At 39.6% G+C, this 23,412-nt stretch overlaps 2 protein-coding genes and 1 pseudogene across 2 annotated transcripts; all 3 read right to left on the bottom strand.

Annotated features, from left to right (window-relative positions):
* Positions 1 to 791: 791 nt before the first annotated feature.
* On the bottom strand, positions 792 to 4,701 carry LOC133738065 (uncharacterized). Its single transcript, XM_062165502.1, has 6 exons — positions 4,585 to 4,701; positions 3,778 to 3,907; positions 1,578 to 3,696; positions 1,299 to 1,388; positions 1,142 to 1,223; positions 792 to 1,035 (listed from the first exon to the last, which is right to left on the bottom strand). The coding sequence occupies exons 1-6, from the start codon at positions 4,649 to 4,651 to the stop codon at positions 1,013 to 1,015; spliced, it is 2,511 nt and encodes an 836-aa protein (XP_062021486.1). The 5' UTR covers positions 4,652 to 4,701; the 3' UTR covers positions 792 to 1,012.
* Positions 4,702 to 5,587: 886 nt separating this feature from the next.
* Positions 5,588 to 8,464, bottom strand: LOC133738067 (uncharacterized). Its single transcript, XM_062165504.1, has 3 exons — positions 8,236 to 8,464; positions 6,056 to 8,130; positions 5,588 to 5,923 (listed from the first exon to the last, which is right to left on the bottom strand). Exons 1-3 carry the CDS (start codon positions 8,372 to 8,374, stop codon positions 5,849 to 5,851), a joined length of 2,289 nt encoding a protein of 762 aa, XP_062021488.1. The 5' UTR covers positions 8,375 to 8,464; the 3' UTR covers positions 5,588 to 5,848.
* A 6,399-nt stretch (positions 8,465 to 14,863) lies between these two features.
* Positions 14,864 to 17,533, bottom strand: LOC133737052 (pectin acetylesterase 12-like; annotated as a pseudogene).
* Between the last annotated feature and the right edge of the window lie 5,879 nt (positions 17,534 to 23,412).

The raw sequence follows: 23,412 nt of genomic DNA, 5'->3' as shown, positions 1-23,412 counted from the left end.
CTCCAGCTCAGAACTGTCCTGTTCAAGTAAGGACTCTAAACTTGCATGCCGACACACTGGGGGATGCACAAAAAAATTCAAAGCAAACTAAAATATTGTAAGCATAGGATTTAGGGTATCCTTTCAAAAAAAAAAAATTAAATAAAAATATATTGCAAGCATAGAAAGCCTCCTTGAGTTCCACTTCTCCATTGACACAGTGCATTTCATGCTTTACTAGGACAACCAACAAGAGCTGTGCTGCACCTTTTAACCAATGACAACTAACCAGTGACTTCACTGCCCATAAGATTCAGCCCCTCAACAAACATCCACCTTCATTCTTCACCTCCACTCTTTCAAACACATAGATCCCATTATGAATCCTTGTCTAAGCTTAGAAAGTAAATTGTTCCTCACCCCAGCAACTAGGTTAAATCTCAAGTTTGTATAGCGGATATGAGATCTGAGTGAAACAATCAGTTGGATGAGTAGAGTGGAGGGTGCATACATTATCAACTTGGAGAATTTTGAATAGCTTTAGCCTATGTCCAGACTCAGATGGTTAAAACTGAAAACCTGGATTTAGTTCCAAATAGAGTTGGGATTACTAATGTGGAAGTCTCTTCTCAATTCTCAAGTGGCATTTGATGAGACAGATGAGGATGGAGATCTTGGTGATTAAGCATCAAGAATTACGCTCTTCTACTAACTGTCAAATATCTTGAGAAGTGAGAAAGAGCCAGTAAAAGGTAAACATTGCAGGACACTAGGCTATAATTAACATGACTGTTTGAAAATGGTGGGAGATACGAAGTCATTCAACTACTGAATTAGTACTAACCAGTTACAACTTAACATCACCAAACTACAACCGGAAAGACTCAAAATATAGTGGTTCCTTCACCAAAACATCACGTAGCTAGTAGCTCAATAGAGAACAAAGTGACTATATGAAACATTATCAGTTTATCACAGTGCGGTGACTTGTTTTCCGATTATTCTGCTTGAGCCAACAGGAATAAGAACCTCTTCACCTCCATGTCACTGCAGCACCTAGAAAAGCGCAAATAATGAAAAACAATATATATCAATATAGGATGTACTGATGTCGACTATTTTTCTAACGCAAAGTAGGAATAAGCATCACACACACACTTACATTCTTGATTTGAATCTGTTGTAAAATTCCCATAAAGATGGTAAGGTTGAGGAGTAACAGCCTCTTCATCATCTCTATGCCTCTGCAGAACCAACAAAAGTACACACTTGGTTATCATTATGAGTCTACTCTAGGAATGAGCATTGTAGATACTCACATTCTTGATTGGGTATGTCTCCTGTGTTGTAAAACTCCCATAAAGATGGCGAGCCCATTGAGGAGAAATTAACTCATCATCTGCATGTCCCTGGAGAACCAACAAAGGCACAAACCATGAAAAACAATATCAACATAGGATATGTTACGAATGCAAAGTAGTAAAAACCATCATATACTGACATTCTCCATGTCCCTGGAGACCGATAAAGGCACAAACCATGAGACACAACATGCAGGTTATTTTAAGAATCTAAAGTAGGAGTGGCATTATACTCACATTCTTGATTATGCTTTTCTCAGTTGTTGTAAAACTCCCATATGAGTAATCCCATTGAGGAGTCAATTGGAGCCAGGGACTCTCTTCAAAAGTTCTTTCTGAGCCACCCTTCTCCTGCCTTTCAGCTTCATATGATTCATTCAGTCCTTGTGTTTGGTAAAATGAACTGTTCTGTAAGCTCTTCATTTCAAAATGAAAATTCTGCGTGGTGCTAGCTGGCATAGAGCTTGCACTCAAATTTTTAGTCAGCAATGGTTGTTGACAGACAGAGTCCGTAGCTCCTCTCTTCTCCTGGACTTCATCTTCAGTTGATGCCTGCAGTCCTATCAAGCGATATGATGAACTCTTCTGGAAGCTGCTCAGCTTGGAATGCCATGGCGCTTTAATCCAGTTCCAAGAAGAGGGTATGTGCTGGAAAATGTGAGCAGTGTTACATGCCACATCAGGACTTGCATTCAATTGCTTATTTGGCAGTGATTGTTGGCACATAGAGATAGCAAGATTCAAGGTTGAGCTTCCTTTCTTCACATAACTGAAGGCTGTGGATCCTATTAAGACAGAAATCAATGCTGAAATCATTATAGACAGAACTATAACATTCACCATGGAAACCTTGGATTCAGTTTCTGGCAGACCCTGATGAACTTCCAAAGCCTCATCATTGTCAACTTTTGCTTCAGCCTCTTCATCAACTTTATATTTGAGATCAACCACTATTTCTCCAATGTCATCAGCTGCTTCAATCTCTGGCTGGTCCTTTTCTTCAAAAGATGCAACGTCAGAGATACTCCCCATAGTATTTCCAAACACTTCATAGTCAGACATTGTTCCGTTATCACTATAATCAAATACAGGATAACCATCAACACTCACCCCCTCCTTCGAAGCACTCATGTTATCCCAATGCAAGGCACCCAAAGTGACAAACTCCACTTCAGCACCACTAGATATCTCACTTTGAGCTTGAAGATGCTCACACAGTTTTTCATATTCTTGATCCAAATCTACTTCTACAATGTTCCCCACTGCTCCAATCTCTAGCTGACCCTTCATATCCAAATCCTTAATGTCAACTGGTGCTTCAGCTTGTTGATCAACTTCTTCATATTCGAGATCAACCTCTACTTCTCCAATGCTGTCAGCAGCTCCAATCTCCAGTTGCTGCTTTTCTTCAAAAGCTGCAATGTCTGAGACACTCCCAATATGTCCACACACAACGTACTCAGTCCTTCCTCCTGTTCCATGATCACTGCAATCACACACATAATGCTTGTCAACCCGCACCTGCTCTGTCAAAGCATCAGTCAAGCTATCAGCATGCAAGGGCTCCAAAGTGACAGACTCCAGTTCCATACGAGTAGTCATCTCATTTTGAGCTTGAAGATTCTCAACTTCATAAGCTTCAGTAGTAATGGTACTTTCAACTTCATTGGACTGTGGAATCAGCAGAGTCTCCTCTACTTCTCCAATGCTGTCAGCAGCTCCAATCTCCAGTTGATCCTTTTCTTCAAAAGCTGCAATGTCTGAGACACTCCCAATTGTATGTCCACACACAACGTACTCGGTCCTTCCTCCTGTTCCATGATCACTGCAATCACACACATAATGCTCATGAACCCACACCTGCTCTGTCAAAGCATCAGTCAAGCTATCAGCATGCAAGGGCTCCAAAGTGACGGACTCCAGTTCAACACTAGTAGTCATCTCATTTTGAGCTTGAAGATTCTCAACTTCATAAGCTTCAGTAGTAATGGTACTTTCAACTTCACTGGACTGTGGAATCAGCAGAGTCTCCTCCATGCTTACACTACATTTGGGATCGTGGTCACCAACACTTTCTTTCGGACTCTGCTCGTCTTCTGAACTTTCAAGTTCAATCACATCAATCTGTTCAGCCGATTGTGCTACTCCCCCAGAAGCAAACTTACTTTTTACAGCTTGACTCTGCTCATCTTCTGAGCTATCTAAGTCAATAACATGAAAATGAGCCGTCTGATGCACTACTTTCCCAAAACCAAAACTACTCTGTTCTGCTTGTCTCAACTCGTCTTCTGAACTCTCTAGGTCAATTATATCAGCAGCTTCTGCAGCTTGAGCCTTTAACTGAGCACGATAACTCCTAAAAGATAACAGAACATTAGTAAGGAAGAACAGTAATAACCAAAATAGGCACAAAGACAAGAGTAATAGAGAAAGAAACCTTGTTATCCGGCGACAAGGGTTAGGTTCAGTTCCTCGAATGTTTGGCAAGTTTCCAGTCTCTTTTAGTGCTCTTCGGTTTCTCCCATCTGCCAAGCTGTTCTTCTTTGGTTTACCTCCTCCTCCTACAACTGCCTCAGTTAACACGGGAAACTCAATAGTCAATCATATAAACCATTCTAATCTGTATAATACAAGAACAGATCAAAGCACCTATTTCTGTTTGGTTAAAAAAAGAAAGAAGAAGAAAATTATGACATTGTTGACTCCAAGAAAAAGAACTCCTCTATTTGGTTTTAGTGGAACTTTTCGTGATTCAGAAAACTAAACAGATGTTATACACTCTCTTGTTCATTGTCATTCCCTTAAACAAATAAAGCAACTATTTCTATTCGGTTCTGGAAAAATAATGAAAATAAATTCATGTTGTTATAGCCATTTGGAATTGAAGAATATAAAAGCTTCAATGGGTTTTGGTAAAGTCTTGTGTAATCCAGGAAACCAATTACAGCGTCAATGCTCATTTATCTTGTCATTCCCTTGGGCTTTCCAATTAAACAAGTAAACCAACCATGAATGACGAAAGCCGAAAGTCAAAACAAAAAGAATGATCAATATGTAAATAAAACAGGCGCCAAGAAACATCAGAATCCAGGTCTTTCAATATATGGGTTCCAGATTTTTCTATCTGGGTTTGAAGTAAAAAATGGGCATTACCAGCTCAAGGTCCAAACTTTAGAAGATTAACCATCAAAACCAGACAATAATCATCAAGAACAAAAACCCCATTAAGCATAAGAACAAAAACCTCTGGCTTGTTGTGGAGGATGATCAACTGCTCTAGAAGCCATTCCTGATCCTTGAGACTTCACCATATTCTACAGTCAGTCTCGAACTCTCTATCTCTATCACTGTAGTAGCTAAGTACCAAGACTTTTTTTTTTTTTTTGGTCGAAAAGTACCAAGACTGGTTTAGAAGTTTTTTATTTTCAAAGGCTTCTGATCCCCTATAAACCCTTTTGAAGCTTCACTCATACTACAGAAGCTTTTGAATTTCAAATGCTGCACGCATTGACTTATTTTCTCTCCTTCATCATTATAACTGCTATTCCCCTGTTCCCAAGAAGAATCTGAACCAAGCTTTTGAAACTTTTTCCAAACCGGCGGTGTAGTTCAACTAGTCTTTTGGGTTTCCAAGAGAAAGAGCAAAGACCTTTTTGGGTTGTGAAGAGCTGAGCTGGCATTAAATGAAAGGGAGAAACTGGAGTAAGTACAAGGGTTATATATAGCTACAGTTTTGGAAAACTTATTATTTGTGAGAAGGGTAGACTTGTAGTACAGTTTCTGGAAAAGGAAAAGAACAAGAAAGTGACAAACTGAAACTAAGGGAAGCCATTGTTATTCTTTTTTTTAGTCAGAACAAACTGAAACTTAGGGAAGACATTGTTTCCGGAATTAGGTTAGTCCATGATTTTATTTGCTTTTAGTGAGAGAAAAAATCTCGTTGATTTTGTTCAAATTTCAGTTATTCGCAATCTGTGTGATCCCAAGATTAAGGAAAAAAGAAAAACAAGTTTACTTAACTTGCTTTCATGCATCACTGATTATTTATCGACCTGGGAAATTTCTGATACAGCAACTTTAAGACTGAAATGCAAACAAATCATAGATTGATTGGATGGTGATTGTCTCCTTTGTTTCGTTTTAAGCATCAAGATTCAAGAGCCTTTGTCTAAAGGTTGTCATTGCATCAATGAGATTCAATGCATCAAATGTTGATGAAGGACAGTATCTGCAAATTCAATAGTCAATGAACATGACAAGTGTGGAAGACGAAACAAGACTGTTATTACAAACAGGAACCATTAGAAAATGGCAGGAGATTACAATGTCATTCAACTACTGAATTAGTACTAATAAACTCCTAACCGTAGACATTGTCAGTCAAACCCTAATACAAGTTATCAAACAATAACAATCAGTCAAACTAAACAATGGTTCCTTCATGAACCAGATGAAGTAGTGCAGAGCAGTGCGATGGATAAAAGAGATAGATGACTTGCACTAATTCATCAAGGAGAAGTGACTTTCCTAGTAATTCTGCTCGAGCGCCTAACAGGAGTTACAATCTCTTCTTCTCCATATCCCTGCAGAACTCACAAAATCACAAATTATGAAAACGGCATGAGAAACAACATAAGCACAAATACAAATCGCAGATCATGAAAACAGCATAAGAAACAACATAAGCACAATACGAATCATGAATAGATAGTTACCTTCTTAATTGGAATTCTCTCATATGTTGTAAAACTCCCATAAGATGGCGACCCCATTGAGGAGTCAATTGAAGCCATGGAGTCTCTCCTGTTGTTCTTCCTGGCCCTCTTCTCCTGGCTTTCTACTTCATCTGATGCCTTTAGTCCTTTTGAGCGGTACCCTGAACTCGTCTGGAAGCTACTCATTTCAGAAGGACAGTAGGTGTGCTCAGTGCTAATTGGAACAATGGGACTTGCAGCTAATTTCTCGGTCACCAATGGTTGAACAGCATAGTTTGCAGGATTTGAAGGTGAGTTCTCTCGTTTCTTCATGTAGATGATGGCTGTGAATCCGACCAATGTGAGAACCAAGAAAGCAATTCCCAGCACATTCACCATGGAAACCATACTGTCAGCCCCCTCAGCTGTGAGATTCAATACTTCTGAGCTTACAATCTCCTCCTTAATGCTTGCAATACTTTCTGGCTCGGAATGTACATGATCAACAACAATATTTTCTTCAGTTATAGCCTGTGTAGCCTGAAGTGCTTCCACATCTTCATAAGAATTCTTTTCCAGTGAAACCTCTTCCATGTTGGTTGATTCAGCCTTTTCCTCAAATTCTGGATCAGTATGTACTTCAACGAGGTTCTCAGTTGCTCTGATCACTGAAAATCTCATTTCTTCTTCTAAGGCTTCAATATTCTCAACTTGTTCATTCCCTTGCTCAACATGTTCCTCCACATCGTCGGCTCCAATCTCTGGCTGGTTCTCTTCCAAGCATTCAATCTGTGGTACTTCAGCCTCCTGATAACTTGGTTCTGCATATTCAGCTGCTCCAATCTCTGCCAGACCAGCCTCCTGATCAATTGGTTCTTCATATTCAGCTGCTCCAATCTCTTGCAGACCCTTTTCTTCCGAAGCTTCAACCTCAAACACACTTCCCATTACATTTCCAAACACATCAAACTCACCCATTTCTTCCATTTCTTTGTTACATTGATCGAACACAGGATACTCATTAACCCAAGCATCTTCCATCAAGGTGAGGTTATAATATTGCAATGGGCCCAAATTCTTGGCACCTCTGATATTGGAAACGAACTCAGAAACAAAAGACACAGAGCTTGCAGACCAAACCTGAACATTCACTTCAACACCCAAAACCGCGAAAAGCGCAACTGCCAAAACCATTATCAAAGCAGTGAGCTTTGATCTCCACGAGAAGCGTGGCTTGCTGGACGTTTCTACTTCAACAGCCTCCTCCTCCTTTGGCATAGACTTAGTGCTGGGACTGATGATGGTGGGCATTGGTTCCAAAACAGGTACCTCCTCCTCTTTTGCTTCTTCTTCTTCCTCCTCCTCCTTTACCACTTCAGCAGGGGAAGTAACATCTTCTACTTCCTTTGGAGAATAATCCGACCGTGTTTCCTCAGTATCCGAAAAGCTCTCCTCAAGCCTCTTGCCCTCACCATCCTTACTCAGATAATACTCAACTCTTGGGTTTGGCCTGTAATGAAGAAACTGTGGCCTGGGAGAAAGGTAATTGGTCTTGGGATCATAAGGAGGAGGAGCAGATGGGTCAGCATCCAGCGGCGCAATGACCCGATGACCCGAACCCGAAAACGCCACCGCTGCCGGAGGACTAATCTTGAAACTCGGGTCAAGATTCACACAGTCAGGTTGTTCCTCTGAGGCATTTTCACAAACAGGTTCAGGGCATTCAACTGGCCCCACCATTGCTTCAACCCCAGTTAAGGGTTTCGGAGGCTTAGGGGTTGTGGGGCCCACCTCCTCCTTGTGATCGGAATATTCCACCGGTACCGGAGCAAAGGACACGCTTTTGATTTTGAACTCGGAAGAAGAAGAAGAAGAAGAAGAAGTCCGGACGGGCTCGTTCCTCTCGGTCAAGATCTTCTTTCTCGGAGAAGCGTTGATCTTTGAGGCGGCGGAGATGGTCGGCGACATGAAATTCTTCGCCGCCGGCGACCGGACCCGGATTTGTTTCCAACTCGAATCTTTCCCGTTTTCTTTGTCCTCCGAGAAAGTAACCACCGTCTCTCTCCCCATGGAGCTCCGCCGTGGAGGAGGAGTCTCTGCAACACAAAAACACAAACAGAAATCAGAATCGGAAACCCTGAAAGTGAAAAAGGTCGCAACTTTCTTGAAAATTTTTTGGGGGGGAAAACAACGAGACGAACCTGAATTAGCGACGATTGAAGGCTTGGCGAATGGGTTTCCGGTGAAGCTTCGCCGGACGGGGTTGGCGATTTCGGAGCTTCGGGAATTAGGGCTCGCTCGGGTGGCGATTGGGGACTTGTTCGACGGCGGCGCGGCCATGATGAATTATTAGGCTTGTGAAATTGGGAACGAAATTGAATTGAAGACGAATTGAAATGAGGAGGGTTTGTGAAATCTGAGATTGAAATCTGTAACGGCTAGGTTTGAAGAGTTATAAAGGGGTGGGGGAGGAGGTTTTTGAATTTGAAAAGGAAAGGGTTTTGCGGACCGTTGGAGGAATGGAATTGAATAGTCAAAAGGGTCAAAGGGCCGTTGGATCTTGAAGTAGCCGTTGAGGATCTGCTTTGATATGGTTAGGGCTGAGGTGGGAGGGTGTTTGTTTGACTTGATCTTACTATTGAATTGTTTTTATTATCGAGGATTTTCAGGTAACAAAATAGAATTATGTATGTATATCCTTGAAGTACGAGAATTTCACTCAAACTATCAATGATTCACAAATGATCAAAGAGAGAGATAGAAGTTTTCATGTGGAGAGCGAGGACCTAAAGAGGTTGATGATATCGAACGGAAAAACAGAACATGTGTGGTTTATGAATTTGTAAATGACGTCTATCTTGGCAAAATTTGAATGTACAAATTTTTGCAGACCTCTGATTTCATCCATTAATCTTTTTTCCCTTTAGTCTTCGAGTTACCAAACAAGGGAATTGTCTTCTTTTGGTGTAAATGTGGTGTTATGTCTAAACTCTATAATGTTTTAGTTTTCACATACATCTTTCTAGACTGTAGCCTCGTATATTTAACTCTAATAGTAAAGCATACTTGTTGAGAGTGAGCATTTAGTGTGATTAAAATGTATATAACATGTTTATGTGGATTAAATGTGTTCCCAAGATACAAATTTTTATCACTTTCTTTTCCTTATCTTCTATTGGTTTTCATTATGTTCGGAAACACTGAAAACTCAAGTAGCTAGGTACCAAAAAATTCAAAAATTCATTTTCTTTTTGAAGTATCCCTAACGGGAGAATTCTTGGGTACCTTGGTGTTTGTTATACCCTCATTTTGTTAAATATTTTGGACCATTGGATTAGTAATATATCCAATGGTTCAAAATATTTAACAAATTGGTAACTTGTTTAGCCCTTAGCCTTTCTAATTTTTTTTTTTTTCCTTTAGGCTAACTTGTTCAGCCCTAAAGACTTCAATTTATGGAAGGTATGGAAGGTTATATAAACGTTGGCCACATTAATTTGGAGTGGTCTTAAGTTCCTGTACTGTTCTTAAAAATTTTCCTTATTAAAATGATGCATGTTACGTGGTATGATTTGGTTATGTTAAAGTGCAATGCATACTAACCAAATCGTGAGAAATGTGATGGCTTGAGAGCGAAAGGGGCACCGACTTCCTTGGGTTCGATTCCCTAAACCTCCGGAGGATTAGCTATGCCGGTCGTCCGAGTATCCGCAATCACGAACTCGGTACGTGTGTGTAGCTAGGTAGTGGACGCTCTCGCTACACTTACCTGGTGATAAATTAATTTGAGATATGGTCGTGTAGTGGGTCTATGGGACCGGCCATCAGGTAATACTTGGATTTGGCTCCATATTTATTAAAGCATCATGCATCGGTTTTTAAGTTAATAAAATCTTATAAGGTTTGTTGTTCCTTGGAGTCTTTGGTTTAAGCATGTTTTCATACTGGGATCCCAAATATATATTTACTGGTTTCAACCTAGTTGTGGTTGAGTTCCTGTAGAGCAGCGAGGGCGAAAGCTCACCCCTACAATAGTGTGGATGCAGGTACTGTGCACTGGTGACGGGTTAATGGCGGACGGAGCTGGGTGTGCGGAACAAGTTTGGTAAACTATCTTCTGGACTTTATTCTAATTAATATCTATTTCTCGAATTTTGTATCTCGGAACTCGAGTGAAACTATTCTTGTGTCAAACTTAGTTAATGTCTTATTCCTTGAACTTTGTACCTTCCGAGCGAGCGTTCTTTTCAAGTCTAGACGAACAAATTGAATTTAGCGATTCAAGGATTTTCACCTCAAAAATATTGGTACCTTCTGCTGTGTTTTGCGAAAAGTTTTTCACACAAAATGCCTAGCGGTCCTCTATAAGGTAAACTGAGCGTTCGGTTTATGTTTTAGAGACTCGTGGCACTGTGACGTGCAGCTTGGGGCGTTACAATTGCTTTCAAACATGTTCTAAGGGAAGCTAATTTTATTGCTACGCATTAGCCAACCTAGGTCAAGTTACCAATTTGTATGCCACCTGGAATGATAGAGTTCCACCTCAGGCTGCACAAGCCTTACTATTTGACCTTGTAAATTCTGGTTGCCTCAGACGTTTTGTTGTTGAATGTCTCTTAATGTTATACTCTTCATCAAAAAAAAAAAAAAAAGTGATTTTTTAGCTAACCATTTTCCGCCAAGAGGTTGTTGGGATTGAAATTAGTTGTTAACTTGTTACAATTTATAAAGAAGAGAAAGTGTTCGCTCAAAAACCGCAATCACCCAAAATCCTCTTACCCTAAACCATTGTCGTCAACATCCACCATGGCTCGTCAAATTTCCTCAGGCATAAACCCCACCACTCGTTCATCAAATAGAGCCCACGGCTCGTCAAATAAGTTTCAGAGGATGGACAAACGAGAAGCTCAAAGGAAGGAAGCCAAAGCCGACGCAAAGGCACAGTTCCATCGATCAAAGACACGCAATGGAAGCAAGAAGCTTTCTTGGACACAAAGCTCAATTCTCGTGTTGGTGATTGTGCTGATGGGGAATGCCGCAGCGCCTCTCTTTCTTTCCCTCTAAAACTTTCTCAATTGATCTCTTACGGTTGGTCCGTAAGTTTGTACATAGCTCTCCTCTCTTCTTTTCTGTGTAGCTTTTTCTTCAGTTCTGGTACTCTCATTTTTGGATTCTTGGTAACCTGAAATTGAGGCCTCCTTTATGAAAATACTTGGATGAAACGTTTTTTTGGAAAACGGGGATTGATAGGCACGTTTCAATCCTTACTGGTAAACACCAAAAATTCAAACAGAACACAGGAGTTTTGGTTACGCAGTGAAAACCTCAAATATGAGATTAAAAACACTGCGGGGCTCTAACTCTTGAGAACCCAAAATAAAGACAATTTATTTATGATGAAGGATATGTTCTTTACAAACTCAAGTAGCACTAGCTCGGCTACAATTACTAGAAATTACTAATGAGAAGTTTGTCTTCAATCTTGAACTCCTTCTTCACTTGAACGATCTCCAATTATTGCTCTTCTTGCTTCACAGCCTCTCTACTGAGCTCAAAAGAATCAATGCACATGAGCAAATGAACAAGAACACTTAAACATTGAACAAGTGTCTTGGACTTCTATGAAACTTGATCTTAAGCAAGCAAGACTCTCCAATAATTCTTGCCTCGCTCCCCCCTCCAAAAGAACGCACACTTTGATAATATATTGAGGAGATTACAGATCCTCAACCATGACTCAAGCCTAGTACGACTCCTAATAAGAAAGAACTTTTAATAAGAGATATCCAATAAATCCTAAAACAATCAGGACTTTAATACCACGATTTTAACAGTTGGAAATATCTTTGAAACGCAACAACTTAAAGCCAAAAAGAAACTTCCCAAAATCGACCTTCCTAAATCATAGGACTAACTCAGATGACTTCTTTAGAGCATTGTATAGGGATGCCAACACACACACAAAAAACTTGTACCTACACTTTATCATCTGGGTTTGGGAAGATTTGATCTTTCGGGGCTTTGATTTTCTCTCTGGGTTGCTAACATTTGCTTTGATTTCTGTAGAAATGGGTTAGCTTTTCTCTTCAGTCTTCGATTCATGGAAGTAGCGACCTGCAATTTAGGCTCCTTTATCATCTGGGTTTCCGGAGATTTCAACTGTTGGGGCTTTGCTTTTCACTCTGGGGTTGCTGCTTCTCTCACACCAGTTAATGTTGGAGAGGAAAGATCCCACATTGGAAAAGTGACAAATAAAATATAACTTATAAGTGGGTGGATCTCACCCAATTGTACTCGAGGCATTTTGTGATTAAAACCCAACACCTATTGGGTGGTTAAGTTGGGACAATATCGGTACAATGGTGGGCCACGGGCCACGCTTGTTGCTGTTTAACATAGTATCAGAGCGGGTCCTTCTCCAATTGCGTCTCCACGTAGGCACGTATCATGAGCCCAAACTGGGGTTCTTTGTATTGCCATCGAAATTACCAAGTGTCCAATGTGTGCCTTGGATTGTATTGACCAAGTCTCCGATATGAGACTTGTGTCCCAATTTCCAATGTGGAAATTAGCTTAATTAATTTCACGTGCAGACCTAGAGTTAGGTTGCACGTGAGGGGGCGTGTTGAAGAGGAAAAATCCCACATTGGAAAAGTGACAAATAAAATATAACTTATAAGTTGGTGGATCTCACCAAATTGTACCGAGGCCTTTTTAGTCTCAAGTTCGATTCTTGGAGGTGGTAACCTGCAAAAGGAGGCTTCTTGATCATCTGGGTTTTCTAGATATTTGAAGTGTTGAAACCCTGATTTTCACTCTGGGGGGTTGCTGCTTCTAACTGATGTTGGTCTCTGTAGAAAATTTTAGTTCTTTCAAGTGGCAACCTGCAATTGAGGCTCCTTTATCATCTGGGTTCGTAGATACAAGTCATGGGGCTCTGATTTTCACTACTATGGGTTGCTGCTTCAACCTGGTGTTATTCTATGTAATTAGGGGTATTTTGTACAAGACTGATGAATATTCTATGTGATATAGTCAATGGTCCAATGGGGCCCTTAATGTGTTTCATGTACATCAACAGTTAACTGAGAAATTAATGTGAAAAATACTTGCTTTCTGGTGTTGTGATTGAGTTCATCCCTTACTTTTTGGCTTGCTTCTCCATAATTGCCTATTTGGGTGTCTTAAATTCTGGGAATTGACCTCAAGTTACCTGCTTTCTGGTGTTGTGATTGAACTTCATCCCTCAGTCTTGGCTTTATTTTCTACTTTTGCCTATTTGAATGTCTTAACTTCTGGAAATTCACTTCAGTTTACCTTTCAATTGTATCTGGGCACGTACTTTTAGAAAACCAAAACACAGAAAGCACAAAAGGAAACCATTAAATGCCACTATACTGTATGCTTGACTATCTATGGATGACTGTGACTTCAAATAACCTGGGGACTGAATTCCTGAGTCTTGAATGTTGAGTACTGGAAACTCACATGTGGAAACTTGCATGTTAAATTTTCCAAGGAAAATATCCAGGATACAAGTGAGTGACTAAGGAGTTACAGGGAAGTAAGAGGGAAAATGAGTGGAAATTGAATCACATAAAGTTTTCTAATACAATGAATATCTACAAATTCAGATAGATAGCAAAACTGGCAGTAAGGGAATAAACAGCCAAAGAGTCTAATGTAATGGTTCAACAGTCTTCATTCCCTTGTGGATTATCCATATATGTGAATATCAAGAGTCTTCATACTAGAGATTTCTGCTTATTGCACAACTTGGACATGCGCCTCTGCTAGGTACCTGCCATTTTCAATATCATTCAGTTACTTATCATAATCATTGTTTTTACTAAAGGACAAGCAGCAAATATACTACAGGTAATTTTTACATACTACACGTCTGCACAACATGGAATTTGAAAGACGATTACTAGGAACTTAATCGCTAGATAGATGCTACATTGACATGTTATGACATAAAGTGATAAAGTATGAACTAATGATACGCTGTTCTCAGGGGACTGTCAATCATATCTCTTTCAACTTCATACTACTTTCATTTCTTAAGCACCAAACTCTCAGTGAAACAGAGACAGCACAAAAGGAAACCAAGAATTAATGATAGGCTGTTCGACTGTCAATCTCTTGTAACTTCATACTACTTTCATTTCTTAAGAACCAAACTCTCAGTGAAACAGAGAACACAAAAGGAAACCATGAAATACCTATGCTTGCTTATCTGTGGATAAGTGTGAACTTCAAACAACCTGAGGATTGAATTAGCAATGTGTCCCATCTTAATACAGAGCATTCAAAACTGTAAAGGAGTTCTGTTACATAGTCTGAGTAGCTTTTTAAGTTTTAAAGGTAGCAAAGTCAAGGAGAAGTTCCGGCAAGCTGGGTCACTATGTGGTTTGCTAGCTTCTTAAAATCTAATACAAAGGGTGACCTACCAATTGCAGTAAAATTAGTGTGTCAAAAAGAGTGCCAAAATATCAGAAGCCTAATGGATTCCTTATAAACATTCTATCAAATAATGCACTGAATTGACAGTCGTATTGAATCTCTCTGTATACTGGAATACTTCTCTGAATTAACAGTCGAGAAGTATAAAGTATTAGCCAAGAATCCAAAAGAGGTGCATTAATTAGGAGCATTAACATGATCCTATTCCACCTCTAAAATTGTCAAGTTCTACTGAGACAGCATGATCTCTTGGAGAAGAGCAAGCAGCTTGCATTATATTGTAGTAAATGAACTCTTACAATATCCAGACACTACAATAGATTTAAGAATAATTCTCACTCACTTGAGTTAAGATTGTGACTGGTGTTATCACAGGGGTATGCACAGTCAATAGCTTAACCAGCCTTCAATCAAAGTACCGGTCCCCCAGAAAAGTGCAATTGCCTGCATAAAAAAAGAATTGTAACTAAATTCATGCATTCTGACAGATAGTAATCTCACTAAATGACAGAACATAAGCAATATGCATCTTGATTGAAGGCAGTACTCTTCATGTTACTGCGATATTGCATTTTATTGTACAATAATCTAGCCACAGTAAGCTTGTCATTCTTTTTCTTTTAAAGGTGAGTTAGGCCTTTGAAATTTCTTTTGAAGGAACCTGTCTTTACAACATGTACTCTAGACTAGATGTAAGCGTTTCAACCTTATCATAACAGTTCTTGCAGTTGGATAGTAAGTAACATGTTTGGTGTTATTAGTCTTCCACACCTCCCAAAACCTCAGACATCAAACCATGTTCCCACATTCTCTCTGCTACCTACTTTTACAGTCTTTCATGCAGTGTAGCTACAATATTATTGCAACTAACTAAATTGAAATAGTTCTGCCTCATTACAAGAAACAGATTTTTAATAAAAACCACCCATATGAAAAATCACACACTTCACATGTTAAACCTATAAGACAACCTCCACAATCATTCAAGAAAGCAATAGATATTTCAAAAGGAATACCTGGTTTTCAAGAAGAGGAGAATCATCAGCAAACCATGTATTTTGTCTCTCAGACTGGCAGTGAGCAAAGCAAGAGTTTATGAATAAACCATTTTCACTGGTCATTGAGAAATCTTTCACAGCACTGAGCATTTGCTTTCTGAAATCTGCTTCATAGAAGGGATAAGAGAACAGCATTAAGAAGCAATTCTTCTTGTCAGCTCATGTCAGTTTACAAGAATACTTGCCCCGCACAATCGATCAAAGAAATCAAAACAAGCTTTAAATATCAAATTACCTTGGAGAAACTGGATTGTGATGAATTACAATTTGCATGGTTTGATCTGCATTCATTCCATATATAAACCATGAGGATCACCAGATGGAGGGGCTAAACTAGCTTGAAGCTAAAGAAAACATATAAAAGACATTTGCACCAAATTATCAACAAATTAATTTTTCTATTAATTTATATGAGAGCCTGTCTAGAAAAATAGAATAAAAGTACTTCCATGCCCTCTGATGTGATATGATACAAAAAGTAAATTGTCGATATAATGATAAGACAAAAAAGAAATTACCTGCCAAGCATCATAGGCTGCATTTATAAGAAACATTGGCGTCTTAACATTTGCAACTAAATTCTGGGGAAAGAAGCACTGAGAGAGAGAGAGAGAGATAGACATTTTTACAATTCATAATTACCATACTTGCATTTCCATGACAACAAATAGAAATATACGATATAGAGAATTACAGAAGTTGGATCTAGGTGGTTGATACAAGTCTTCGGAAGATTGTTTTGCACTTCCTAAAATACGTAACGTTTATAACGATCAAATGTCAGATAAACAGAGAGAGATGACGCATACTCTAAACCCATAATGTGACAGCAGTTTGGTTAAGACAATATTTTAAATTTCAATTCATTACTCGTTAAAGTTTACGAGTCACATCTAATGTCTCAAATCTGTGCCACAACATGTTAATAAACATGAGGAAACTTCAGAACAAAGCAAAATATAGCTTATAGAAGAAAAAAATACAAAGAACGCACTAGAGGAAGCAACTCAAAAGAAGTTGTGAACAGGTAATTAACTGAACTGTTTCTCTAATTTTGTACGCAGGAAGGACTATCCTTATCGTGATAAGCTACAACAAAACTATGGAAGCTTAGAAACTGAATCCTAAAGAAATTAGAAATAATTAACCGAAAGCTCTTACTTTTTCTAAAAGAATGGGTAAAAACCTCAAAAAAAGCTTTGTCCTTTTGATGTCAGAACTAAACCAAATTTCTACTTAAAGCTTGACTCTGATCAAACATGAAAATAGAAACAGCTGAAGTACTCCTGCTTACAAATTCCTTAGAGTGTGCCCACCAAATACACCAATTCTACAAAATAAAACATAACAGAATGAGCAGTCAAAGACTTATTACTCAATCAAAAATTCCACATTGATAAAAGCCATGAATTCCTTATGCATCAAGGAACATTTCACTGTGGTACTAGATGGAAACAAGTCCCAGAACACATCACAGTGTAGCATGGATGCCAGAACCCCAGCGGAACATCCAGAAAGAAGAGCCTGAAAACATAAATTGTAACAATGGAACTCAAAAGTATCGAAGCCCAGTCACATTGATGCTAGTTCAGTGAAAAACCTTGTTAGCATTCTGCATTCCCTTGAACATCAACTCATCCATAGCAACTAACCAAATCTTTTGCCCTCAAAAATTAATTTGAGCGCGCAGCCTGAAAATGAAGAAACACTCTACAAATCAGAATATTCAATACATAACACACTTTGAGGTCTTCATACATTTAATAGGTTTTCAGGAGAACGGTCGATGGATATGGTTTGTAATTGAACTAGAGATACTCCACCACTGAAGGCGTTATCATTAGTTTCTCGTCTAAAAGCTATTAGATCAATAGGTCACACCACTTAACTGCAGTGTGATGTTGAGAATTGTATAGAGTGAAGCTAAAAGGTAAAAACATGCCTGCCAGCCACAAAACTAATCCATTCACCTCATATGTAAAGATTTTAAGATTTTGTGACCAGGAAAACCTCAATAAAAATTCATGCCTATTAAAGAGGAAATGCTTAAGGGAAACTACTACTGTAATCCAAAAGATAATCAGAGACCCAACCTCATGCGCAACCCTTTTACAAAAAATGTTAAAGACGACAACTTTATATTAGGAGTACAAGATAGTAAAAAGTTAAAAAAGCTCTTCAATCATAAGAACAACTTTGTATTGATGTTCGTTAGTCTATTTACTGCATCTACTCACAAATGATAGTATTCTCAATCATAAGAACAACACATTAGTTTCATTCACGAAATATCATTGTAGCACACTCTTAGTATGAAAGGTTGATTTCCTCTATCCCAACACCTATGAACTTCATGTAATATGGTTAAATTGGTTGGCATACAAAAGCTGAAATTTTAGTTTCCTCCATTATCTTAACTCAAATGTGAGCTATGAAACATGAATTTGATCCTTCAATATGATATTGTTGATGTACAATAGTCTATTTAATGCATCTGCTCACAAATAATAGCATTCATGATCACAAGATAAAATAAACACATTAGTTTCATTCACGAAATATCACTAAATATTGATGTAGCACACTTAGTATGAAAGTTATCGGTTGACTTCCACTATTCCAAAATCTATGAGAACTTCACAGACTTGAGATTTGGGGGGTGTTTGGACCCAAAATGAACATTTTGGCCTGACAAGGCGTGTCTTGGAGAAATTGAGCCAATGTCAGTGGCTCAAGCTATATATTGTCGACAAGTTCGAAATATATATTTAGAGGCTAAATAAAGCCTACTATGGAAACATGGAAACATGAAAAGTCAACTTTAGCACATTTTCCTACTTCGGCTAGGAGAAACCGAGCTAAACAAGGAAGGAGGGGCGGCAGACTGACCAAATGAACTTGAAATGAGCTGAAACTCTGCAGATCCATTCTAGACAGCCCAAGGATAATTTCTTATGAAGAGTGCCAGAGATGTTTTTGAGTGGAAGGCCTTCAAAAAATCAGTCCAATTTTCTACAGAAGCAAAACTGGAAAACTGGACCTGTAAGAGGTCCAGCAGCATTTCCAGCCCAACCTCATGGAATAAAGCTCTGAAAATTTGTCAGGGTGATCTACACTCATAGTGGAACATTTTTTATGAAGAAGTCGAAAGCTCATTATGAAGTCTTGTTGGAGAAATAATTGAAGGAATAAAGGGGCAGAAACTGACCTAAAACCAGGTCAATATTCACATGTTCATGTTTCCTACCCTCATGAAGAAAGCTAGATGCTTTTCTCTTTTTCTTTGGATATATTTTTCTTCTACAATCTCTTTAATAGATCATCACCACTTCCATGTTGCTGCACCTTCATGCTTTGCTTTCATTTCATCTTTTCTCTATCTTTTCCATATTTTACAAGTGAACTTAGATCTACTTTCATTATTTTTCTTCCACTCATCATTTCACTCTTCTTTTTCTTCCCTATATAAACACCTTCTCCTCTCATTCTAAAACACCCATTCACATTCAACAACAACATCTCTAAGATGATCTAAGTTCTCTCTAGAGCAAACCTCTCTAAGAGCAACTCCTCTCCTTCTCTTTCTCTTATCGGTGATCACACTCTAAGTCCTAGTCTCCTCAAGAGCCGACTATTAGTGCCACAAAATCCTCTGTCAACGTACTTCGGTCCTAGTCTCCTAGAGAGCCGATTGTAGTACCACGACCAAACACCGACACCAAGAAAGACACATTCACAACACAACATCAAAACATCTCTAAGATGATCTAAGTTCTCTCTAGAGCAAACCTCTCTAAGAGCAACTCCTCTCCCTCTCTTTCTATTTCTCTTACCGGTGATCACACTCCTAGTCCTAGTCTTCTCAGAAGCCGACTTTCAGTGCCACCAAACCCTCTGTCAACGTGCTTCGGTCCTAGTCTCCTCGGGAGCCGACGGTAGTGCCGCGACCACAACGGTTACAGAACCAGCCAAGCAAGGGTAACGCCCTAGCAACCCAGCCAAGCTAAAGTCACGCTTTAGCAAGATCTCAACATTTCCCGGTGATGTCGCTCTGCTCGATCTACAATATTGAGTATCGATTGTGTTAACAAGAAGAAACTTCAGCAAAGTCCTCACCACGAGGCAGAAAGAATCCCACGACGAGGTTGGTGCTCTCCTCGTCTACAATCGCTCAACAGAAGTCAGGTCAAGGGACACCCCCGACGACCGCACCCGAACGGTGCTGGCACGCCCGCGCAGAAAAGAGACTGTTGACCAGCTGCAACAAAATTGGAGCCAAACAGGGGGCTCGTGAATCATGTAATAATTAATTATTCCAAAATCTTATTCACACGGATTTATGTGTGAAATCACTATACCCCAACTCTCACTCATTTATGTGTGCAAGAGTGATAGCATTGAAGAAAAAAATTCTGCTAATTAATTTACAACTTGAACATAATAATACTTTTATTCCTCTAGAATAAATAACTTCAAATATTTATAATAAAGTAAACCAATCCACAACTCCATCAAAAATATTAAACTTTACATTCACCACAAGATGTTCTTTACATTATTATATTTCCGATCTAGTGCTCTGCTAGGGTTTGAGAGAGGCTCTCCTTGCAACGTGAATCTCTTGTACCTTTTCCATTTGTCAACGGAGACCATAGCAGGCTTTCTCCTGCTACACCTTTGTGTGTCTGCCACTTTCAGCGATGGTTGCGGTGTGGAAGATTGGGTTTAAATCTTACCCGATTTTGTGGGGGGTCGATCCCGGTGGTGGATATATGAGAGGGGATAGGGCGGTTTGGCGCCGTGGATGGCTCCTGTTTCTTAGTGGTGGAAGCTGGATCCAACTCGGTCTTTGTCGGATTAGAGGATTGATGTGACGGTTAGGTGGCTTGGCCGACATCCCCTTCTTAATACATTGCTGCATGACGGAAGGTCTTCTTCTGTTAGTGCTGCACGAGGGCTGTGCTCCCCCCTCCCCCCCCCCCAGCGCAGACGGTAGTGGAGATTTAGTGGCATTGGCAATGCGGTTTTGGCTTCAGATCTTGTGCAGCCAAGTACTGGGCTTTGGTCGTCGCTTGTCGACTATAGGGATGGCGGTTTCCAGGGCGGCGCAGCCTCCAAGTGGATGGCGACTTTGGCAGTGTTGGATGAAAGGCTAGGGTTTCCACTATTAGGGCTCCCCGGGCTAGTGATCGAACTGGATCCAATGACACTTCATTTTATTCTGCCACTAGAAGGTTGCGATCGTTTGACAAAATAAGGAACTAGCCACCTAATTAGGATAGACACAGCGGATACAGCACAGACTGGCATAAAGCCACATTGACCCAACAGAAAAAGGGTATGGAAATCTAGAGCTAAAAAAGCAAAAGAAACTCATTAAAAAAGCAAAAGAAACCCATTTGGGCCCAATAATTGAATCCAGACCCAAGACCTAAGCCAGAGCGCATACAGACTGCTCCAGCCCAATAATGGAGCCCAGCTTTGCCTATTCATCCTTGCCATTCCACCATGACCATCGCAGCACCGCCACCAGCGTACCACCACATCCGTCACATCCCCATAACCGTTAAACAAGGAGAAAAGTTTGCCTGCTCTAATGCTACCAGCAAGACCAAAATTGAGTCAACTCTATAGCCCAACATCGAACTCGCCACCAACGTCATCGCTCTATCATTACAATGTAACAACAGGATTGCGGGAAGGAATGGAGTCAGCACCCACCATATCCGTTTAAAGCGAACATTCCTACCCAACCTTTTGACTCGATCCCTTCTTGCTATGTCGGTATGTACGTCCCTGCACCGAATCTCCACATTGCCCTCACAGCCTTTCTCCACTATTGCAGAGCCACCTGCTTGAGAAAGATATCTGTTGCGTCTGTCACTGTCATCAAAGAGCCCTCAGATGTAGCCATCGAAGCCTTATTCTGAGAAGCCAACTAGCTCAAAAGGAAACGGTACCCGTTCGTCCGCACACATCATGAGAGCAGTCAAAGGTTAGGGAGAACTAAAGTTTGTCATGCATTTTTTTGCCTCTCGAAACTCTCTATATTTTGTGTTGTTTGATTTTTTCTCATTCTGAGTTGAGGAAAAATATTTATTGAGAGAATCAAAATTAAATTTTCCTAAAAAAAAAAAAAAGTATTTAACAATTTTGTACAACACATATTTTCTCAACTCTTTTACATTTTTTTCTTTCAGTTATGCTTTCCGTTAGCGGTTAGCCCAACCGTTCCCGCCATTTTACCTGACCCACCCCTGTTTTATACTCCTAAACCCTATGTTTCCTCTCCCAAAACACATCACCATCAACACATTTACTCCTAAACCCTTTGCTTTTCTCCCAAATCACATCACCATCCATGGCGGGGCCATACACCACACCGTTGATCACGAATAGGAGGTGCACAATCAAAAAGTGCACCCCAATAATGAAGCCAAGAGGAAAAATGAGAGAAAGGTCCAAAGAGGAGAAGACAAAGCAAACCAAGCTGCCGAATCGCAACAGAGAAGGAAAAAAAACCTAGGATTTTTCACAACTCTCCGCGGATTCTCCACAACACAATGGCTGATTATTCTAGGTTTGGCCGGCTGCACAGCCTCGTTTCTACTTTCTTTGCTCTGAGGGCATCCCAATCCACAAAGCCTGTAAGTTTCTTCTTCCATTTCTTTTTTGCTGTTCTTGTAGTTTACTATTAATCCAAGAAATCTTTTTCTTCTTTTTGATTGAAAAATGCCATTTTCGTTTTACCCCGACAACATTTGCGGAGAGGTGAAAAAGTTTAATGCAGGCATTGTAAGCTAAAGTGGATTTGGATACCGGATTCTATTGTTCTTTAGTTCATTTTTTCGTTTTTTCGATTTCTTTGTAAATGTTCTCTGTTTGGGTAATCCACTTTTAGGGGAAGTTCAGCCAAATTTTTGGTACTTCTAAAGTAGGCCCTGCAGGGCCTGTTTCGGGTTTTAGAGTGGGATCTACTTCTGGTCCTGTTACTAGCTCTAGTAAGAAGCCTCAATACATTGTTACTTGTTGGGTGTAAGTAAAACGTGATTTTTCATTTTGGGGGTGAATTTGGTAAATTCGCAACATTTCCAACTAAGAGTTTGTTACGACTGAAATTGGTTGTTACAAACACTTTATAAAGAAGAATAAGTGCAGTAGTGAGCTAATTTCATTCATCCAAAAATCCCATTACCCAAAAACCGTCATCGTCATCACCTTCATCATCATGCCTCGTCAAACATCTTTAGCCATAAACCCCAAAAGGGTTCCTTGGACAGAGCCTATGTCACAACAAACCAGTATAGAAGGATGGAGAAAAGAGAATCTGAGAGGGTGGAAGCAAAGGTCGACGCCAAAGCACGAGTCCAACAATCGAAGGCCAAGAAGCTTTCTTGGTGGAAAGTACTTAAGTCCTTGTCTGTGAAATAGAGGACAATTTTGGTTTTGGTGGGTTTGATCATGGGGAGTGTGGCAACGCCACTTCTCATTTCAGTTTGGAGTTTCATCAATTGAAATCTCTTACGGGCCAATCTTGGTCTGTAAGTCTGTAAATAGTCTCTCCTATTTTCTTTGCTTTATGAATTTTTCGATTCTTAGTAGTTGGTAACTTTGAAATTTTAGTTTTCTCCATTATCTTAACTCAAGTGTGAACCATGAAACCTAACTTTGACATTTGAATATGGTATTATTGATGTATGTTAGTCTATTTACTGCATCTACTCACAAATGATAGTATTCTCAAAATGAAAAAGGAAATTAACTGCATGTTAGTCAGGCTGCATCTACTCATAACTTTAGAATAGAAAAAGGTAATTAACTAAAAAATGGGAGTAAAGCGTTCTGTTTTAAAAA

The sequence above is a fragment of the Rosa rugosa genome, chromosome 3 (genome assembly GCF_958449725.1).
Source record: "Rosa rugosa chromosome 3, drRosRugo1.1, whole genome shotgun sequence".
Classification (NCBI taxonomy): Eukaryota; Viridiplantae; Streptophyta; class Magnoliopsida; order Rosales; family Rosaceae; genus Rosa; species Rosa rugosa.
This window is presented reverse-complemented; position numbering and strand designations above follow the sequence as displayed.

Bases quoted from the DNA above. Each gene is read 5' to 3' on its own strand.
- LOC133738065 (XM_062165502.1), bottom strand. From the start codon at position 4,651: ATGGTGAAGTCTCAAGGATCAGGAATGGCTTCTAGAGCAGTTGATCAT. The intron at 3,908-4,584 runs GTTTTTGTTCTT...TAACTGAGGCAG, and splicing joins TCCTCCACAACAAGCCAGAG to TTGTAGGAGGAGGAGGTAAA. The intron at 3,697-3,777 runs GTTTCTTTCTCT...GTTATCTTTTAG, and splicing joins CCTTGTCGCCGGATAACAAG to GAGTTATCGTGCTCAGTTAA.
- LOC133738067 (XM_062165504.1), bottom strand. From the start codon at position 8,374: ATGGCCGCGCCGCCGTCGAACAAGTCCCCAATCGCCACCCGAGCGAGC. The intron at 8,131-8,235 runs GTTCGTCTCGTT...TTTGTGTTGCAG, and splicing joins TTCAATCGTCGCTAATTCAG to AGACTCCTCCTCCACGGCGG. The intron at 5,924-6,055 runs GTAACTATCTAT...TGAGTTCTGCAG, and splicing joins AGAGAATTCCAATTAAGAAG to GGATATGGAGAAGAAGAGAT.